We start from the raw sequence: 7,150 nt of genomic DNA, 5'->3' as shown, positions 1-7,150 counted from the left end.
AACCTGGGAAAGCTGCAAGTCGGAACATTTTGGCTTGGATCTCCATGGCCATTTCCTTTTGCGCCTTACACCATGGAAAGACCTTGTAGGCCAATGTCAAAGCCCACTCCACCAGAGCTATGGCCAGACACTAACTGTATACTTGAGGCAGCTACTTGATGCTCAGTACACACCTTCACCAAACACTACAAACTGGACCACATCTCCAGAGCTGGATTTCCCAGGCCTATCCATCATGGGTTCCTGGAAACATGTAGGCCACTTCCCAATCCTCTGAGCCTTGGCACTCGCCCATATGTAGAATACTGCAACATTGAAATAGGACATAAAAAAGTTGTGTAAAATCTTATCATAACCATAGATGTACTTCTCTTCCATGATGCAGTATTCCTTCCCTCTCACCTTCCCCTTTTGTCAGACTGCACTTGCTCTGCTGGGGGACACTGGACAAGCTATGTCTTTATAGACCATCTCCGACTGGGGCTTTCATATGTTCTGAGGGCTGGTGCATGCAGACAATTCTATGGCCCGCATACCTGCTGCCATGTTAGACGTCCAGTGCACCTAGAGGGACTGAATCTTTGGAAACCTGGCCGAATGAATTGGAGAGAAGGGTAAACCCATATGTATAATACTGCAACATGGAAGAGAAGGGACATCATTGGTTATATAAGATTTTGCACTACTTTCCTTTCTCTGTCCATCTACTCATCACGCTTCAGCTTTTGGAATCTTTCAAGAGTAATTACTGGACTCTTCTTCCATCCCTGTTGGTCCCCTCCCCCTTGTGCAGAGTTTGTTCTAGGGGGCACTTCATGCTCCTAGTTGTCAAAGTGGAGCTCTAGTTAAGGACAAAGATATGAAAAAAATGGCACTGACTGTCCTTTCCACCCTGATGTCGGAGGGAGGATGTCCGTACCTAAACTGGTGTGGAGCTAACATCTATGTTTATGGTAAGTGTTTAGACAATTGTATCCTCTAAAGGAAGAAGGCATGTTTGAATGGTTAGCCTGTACTGTGGCTTTGAGCTTTTTCCTTTTTTAGGTTAAACCTTGAGATTTTGAGCTATGCAACAGATACCAGTGTGCAAGCTCATAAGACTAATGGAATGTCTAGTGTTTTTTCTGGAGGTAGATGTGCTGCCTGTCTGCAGAAATCCCTTGGTAGAATTGAGTCCTGCATCCACATGTTTGGATGCTGCTTTCAGGGGTGCTAGGTGTTCCTTGAAACAAGCTTTTAACATTCTCAAGGCATGTAGCACAGTCTACAAAAGTTTCACAACTGAAACGTTGCTACAGAATTTTGCACGTTTCCAACTGCAAGGTAGTTTGTAGTGAGAGATATCGTCATCACCAAAATTGAATATGCACAACCTTTTAATACCTCACTGTAGTGTTAGTGTTAAAAAAAAAAAATAAAAATAAAAAAAAGGGGGGGGGGAGAACCTGTCATTATGTTGTCCTAGGCGACTAGCATACCCACCTGGATGAATTTAGCAATTTCATTGGCGTCCAGTTACTAGCCAGGTTATGGTATGAATTGACATTCAGTTTGAAATGACTGTATTGGGTCCGTGCCTTTATCTTGTATGTTTGTGGTGCTGCATTGATATTTGTTGGTAGCTACATGGCTTTGTGGTAGGTAACTTAATATGGTAGAGGACTCTAGTATTGCTGTGAAATTATAGGCATAAAGTTTGATATGGAATTGCTGCAACAGCGAGTCACCTGTTTGAACAGTAGTTATGGTGGTTTCAACAACTGAACTTTTGATATCTCAAGTATAAGTTAAAGTTCAAGGCATTAGACGTGGATCTTTGCATTTTGCAGTCTTTTTCAGATTTTTTTTTTTTTTTAAATATTCAGGTCATGTACTTTATGCAGAAATAAAAATGGAGAATGGAAAATCGAAAGGTTGTGGCACAGTTCGTTTTGATTCACCAGAGACTGCCGAAAAAGCTTGCAGGTTGATGAATGGCTCACAGATTGGTGGTAGAGAGATAGATGTTCGCATGGATCGCAATCAGTAATTTAATTTGTAATGTTAAACATTCCTGTACATGTTTTGTGCCCCTGTCCCCTTATGCACCTTTCATATATATATTTGTCATGGGAGCTGTAATAAATTAACTTTTTTAAAGCTTCACCAGATTTTGTAGCAGTATAGTGTTAACATACTGTTACCATTATTTTTTTTAACAGAGCTCTTTTGATTTGTTTTAAGGACAACTTTGTTTATGGTCATTCAGTTTAATTGAATGGATACTGTGGTTTTTAATAAAAATGTTATGACATTTTGTCCATTGGTTTATTGTACATTAGTCTGCTGCAGTTTCTTTGCTCTGCTGATTGATATGTTGTACCATGCTTTCAGTGATTCATTGCACTTTTGCTGTAGTTAAAAGGACAAAGGTGAAAAAAGTCCTGTGCATTCACTGCTAAGGTCTCTCGTCTAATGTTTTACTATTTTCTGGTTCATTCTTTCCCAAAGTTGGTCTTCTCCCACACTATTGTTTCCATACGTGTTAATGATGCAGTGTCACTTACAGCTAATTGTTTCCAGAGGTGTGTTCTCAGATGACTGACCATTCTGCACAAAGTGTAGTTCTGGCCTTTGTAAGAAACTGAATGGATTTCTTTTCATTGCACTCGTCAGTAGGCCATTTGGCTCCCTAGTTTCGAGTCTTTGGCTCCAGAGTAATTGGCGTCTGCTATAGGCAACTTTGACAAGTATCCATTATGGGCTTTCCTAATTTTTTTTGCTTTTGAGTTGTCTGGTATATTCTTAACCTTGGCCACTTGATTTGTACTTTTGGAAATCCTGGGGTCTTTGTCAAGGGCAAAGTCTTTTTTATTTGGTCATGGAATTCCCATTTTGTCTTGAGTAGAGTAACATTGTAAGTGGCTGTGGCAAGGAAAAAGATTAAAATGCTAATAGAAAATGGGGAAAACTATAAAGCTGAGAGTGGAACATGCATTCAGAGAGCATAACACTGAGAACTCCCATCAGTACTGAAAGGTTTGAGCATGTTGGCATCCATGATGAAACTTGAGTCTGCCCTTATTTGTTGCCGTGCACCCCCCATCCTCCAGTTGGACTTGAGCAGTTGGTTAGTAGCCTTGCAAATGCCCTGTTCAGCCGTCACAGTGGAGTACCATGTCTTCATTGTGTCACAGCTGTATTAATAACTTTGGGATTTCCTGCCATGGAACCCCTTGGCCAGCCTAAGTGCTAGACACTTGATCACTTCCCTTGGCTCAGTGAATGCCCTGTCATCTGATATTGGGGTGGGGGATAAAGGGTCTTCAGCTTTCATGCCCAAACATCCAGCATTGTCAGTATGTTGGTCCAAAGCCAGAGATAATGTTGAAAGCCAAGTACTCGTCGGGGAACTTCTAGGTGGTTGTTAGATGTTGGTTAAGTGCGTCTCTAGAGTGTAGAAAGCAGATCCCAATCTGGGACTTTCACTTGTTTTACCTGGGTCTAGACTTAGTAAGACTTGCCAAGCTGTCCCCAGTGTGTTTGCTTACTCTACAGCCATCAAGTGTGGGGACAAGTACTTGCAGGAATACTTGGAAAACCGAAGTGAAAAGGAATTGTGTCAATGGCGTTTGCATGCCATGGCATTCTCCAGTCCTCCTTTTGGCCTCCCTCGCATAGTGTCCAAAGGTAACGAGCCTGACGGCATCTTGTCTGTATTGATCTGATGTACTTTTCATTCATTCCTCAACACGTGTTCAGATTCGACTTTCCGATCTGACTTAACTTTCTGTAGTTTCTAGGATCTGATTCTCTAGCGTCTCCTTTACCTGTAATGCCCCTGATCACTATTACTTCAGCTCTCATTTACCTGTCAAGATTGGACGTGATTGCTAATTCTCAAGCTCTGGGTTTTATTTAGTGAGTAAAACTTGATGTTCTTCTGTTCTCATATTGCAGTATTCTACATATGGGTTTACTCTCATCCCTTGTGCGTGTATGGCCAGTATAAAAGGTTTTCAGTCCCTCTGAGGTACTTGACATCCAACGTGGCAGAGAGAAAATGAGCTTTAAAATTGATGGCATGCACCAGGCCTCCGCACGTCTTGGCCGCGAGTCGTACACCAGGTTCTGCAGCTACCACTGACGTCTGATTCGTATAAAGTAGATAAGTACCCCATTGGAGACCTTTTCAGTCCTTCCTTGTATTGCGTATTCATGTCATACAGAAAGGGTAAATGTCATTGCGGCCACCAGATCCCTCACAAGGACGCCCACAATAAGTGCTTTATCTGTTTGTGACGGTTGCACAACCGCAACACCTGCCCTATCTGACAGATGTTTGTACCCAAGACCCATCGTAGCTGCTTGCACGCATTAAGACTTTTTACTTTGAAAACCAATGGCTTAAGCAGATCAGTTTAGGGATGGAGGGCTCCTCGGAAGTTTCTTCAGAACAGCCAAAAAAGGCCAAGACCCTACAGCATTAATCTACTGCTGAGCCTCTTCTGTCTGATCCCCAGCCTGTGGCAGACTTTGGCCTGGTAGAAGGAGCTGGATATGGCTCCTCTGCATTGGATGCCTTCATGGATGCTGCACAAGCCCTTGGCGAGAGCATGTCTGCTGAGGCTATATCAGCATCGGTCTCTCTAAGGGGGGGGACCAGCTCTTTCCGAAGGCCTGTCAGATCCCTGTTATCTTTTAAAGTCTGCAGATTCTAGGCCTCAACAGATGTCTGCAGGATGGAGTACTTCAAGTGGGAATGTTTTGAAATGACAGAGGTCAAAAAAGGTATGACCTCATTCAGATGGATTCCCCAAGCCCATCTGCTGTTCCAGCCATCCTCCTTGCATTTTTAGCTGCCTTCTCAGCATCTCTTCATCCAATCTCCTGCACCATGCAAACCAGACAGACTTTACAAGGTGCCAGACACCGCTAAGCATCTGCTCAAATGTCCAGCTGATCTGGCCACTATCTCCATCTATGGACAAGGCATCCAAGCTCATTCCTACTGTCATCATTCTCACTGCTGACAAAGACAGCAAGACAATGGAACGTCTGGGTAAAATTATGTATACTTCTACTAACTTGTCTTTCAGAGCAGCAAACTGCCAAACTCGCATGGCCAAGTACGGCTTATCCTTCTTGGAATCTGCCTCCAAACTCCTGGTGTATATTCCAGACTGCTCTGCCAAAGCATTAATCTGAAGTAGGCAGTTCATTTGTCAGCAACCTGTGGGTCTTGGATCCGATATCGGATCTGAGCCTGCAACTTGTTTCAAGCTAAAGGATCCAAGCTCCTAGCTCCTCCCCTCACCCATAATCCCCTGCTAACCCTCCATGACCCCAGATCTAGTTTGCCACGCTTGTGGATAGCTGGATTCCTGTGAGCTCGTCTAGTACTTGGCAGTTAAGTTTATATTTTGTTAACTTTCTTATTTTTTCACAAAGATATTAAGTGTGTGTTAGGTTCCCTGTAGAGTAAAAAAATAATTTCTTTTAAGTAGTTTTTTTCCCTCCCTTCGCTGGTCGTGTTGTGTTTTGGGGCCTGTGTGTGTGTGTAACATTACATGTTAAGTTGTCTATCTCGCCTTCATTCTTGCTTGATGGGTTTGGAGCCGAACCTCGGCTCCGACTCGGCCAATACTAAAGCTCGAGAGCTATTTCCACCGGCTCGAGGCTCCCCTATATCCCACAATGCAGGCGGTAACTACTCAGATCTCGTTTGCCGCTTAGCTTACGAGGTGCTTTTTTCCAACCGGCTCTGCAGGTTAGTGAATTTCTTAGACTTTTAGTCAACTTAGACCCCTTTAGTTTTGTTTTTCTAGTATCCTTAACTTAGATTATTCGATTCCGACCCTTTTCTCTAATCTTTCCCCTTAATCTTTAATTTTTACCACAAAGTTCCCCTTGGGCCTCTTTCCCACCCCTCCTAGTATTTGGAGTGAGTGTTTGTGTGGAAAATTTACTTAGTTTTCTGTAGTTTAATTGGTGTGTTTGTGTGAGTGTTTGACTCTTTAGAACCATGTCTAAAGAATCTAAGGTCTCAGGCTTTAAGAAGTGTGACTCATGCTGTCAGAAAATGTCTCTGACAGACGGTCAGACTTCTTGTGTCTACTGCCTGGGACCTTTGCACCTGCAGGACTCGTGCTGTTTGCCATGGTTTCAGCACTAGAGTCCTGCAGGAGCAGAAAAATAAGCTCATTTTAAGGGGCTTATTGAAGCCTGAGGGTCCCCCAACTCAATCTTCGGGGAAACCCTCCAAGCCTTCCAGACCGTCTGCTCCGGTATCTGAGTCGTCGGGGGCTTCGAAGCCTGTTCGGACATCGGCTCCGGCTGGAGCCGATGATTCTCGAACACATGTTCCTACTGATGTTCTTCATGTTTCACTGTTGCAGTCATAACTGTAGGGTGTTCCTGCCGGCAGGCAGCCCGAGGTCAGCCAGAATTCCAAAGTCTGGGTCCGGCGTCGGCTGTTCCAGCAAGTACCCTGACGTCAGAGCGCAGAGGTACAAAGCTGACAGCCAACGCTATCTTCCCCAGTCTTTCTTGCCGTGCGGTGGAAAGCAGCTCGCAAGTCGTTGGTTGCCGCATTCAGAATAACGTGCTTTGATTGACTTCGGTCCGAAGTTTTCAACTTCTTTTCTCAAGCTAAGTACCCGTTAGAAACTTTTTCTTGCTCCTCCGATGTCAGAAAAAGTTAATTGTATTTTGTGTGGAAAACAAATACCTCAAAGATTTCCACTCTTACTGTCTACCTTGTTTAGGCCCTGACCACGACGTTTCTTGCTGTTGGTTCTGTGCCAGGTTTAATTCTCGCACTATCAAGCATAGGTACGATTGGGCCTTGAACTATTTCGGTAGACTATTTAATTATAGGATGTCGTCGGATACTTTACCGACAACCAGAATTCAAAAGAAACACAAGGACAAGGATAGGCCTCCGATGTCCAAACAGGATTCTTCGCAGCCGGAGCCAGCATCGGGTTCGGCGGTCGGTGAGGCGCTTTTGCAGCCCCTGTCGTCCGCCACTTCTGAACCGATGGCAGACACGGACTCCCATGGGGAGCCATCTAGGCCTAATATTTTATCTGCTGCAGGACCTTCGGACGTCGCTCCTTTAGATGGGTCCAGAACCTCTGTGCAGGTACCGGCTTCTGAGGGAGTTTTC

General features: G+C 44.2%; 1 protein-coding gene across 2 annotated transcripts in view; it reads left to right on the top strand.

Moving 5' to 3' along the window:
- Window positions 1-2,296, top strand: part of MYEF2 (myelin expression factor 2) — a 534,185-nt gene extending 531,889 nt beyond the window's left edge. For both annotated transcript variants that reach the window (XM_044077583.1, XM_044077582.1), the window contains exon 17: window positions 1,866-2,296. In XM_044077583.1, coding sequence (XP_043933518.1) covers window positions 1,866-2,029 — 164 coding nt within the window. In that variant the 3' untranslated portion in view covers window positions 2,030-2,296. The remainder of the gene's footprint in view (window positions 1-1,865) is intronic.
- Window positions 2,297-7,150: the final 4,854 nt, after the last annotated feature.

Source organism: Protopterus annectens, chromosome 7.part0 (assembly GCF_019279795.1).
Source record: "Protopterus annectens isolate FY-2018-M chromosome 7.part0, PAN1.0, whole genome shotgun sequence".
Classification (NCBI taxonomy): domain Eukaryota; kingdom Metazoa; phylum Chordata; order Ceratodontiformes; family Protopteridae; genus Protopterus; species Protopterus annectens.
Note: the sequence above shows the minus strand (reverse complement) of the source record. Positions and strands in the feature narration are given on the sequence as shown.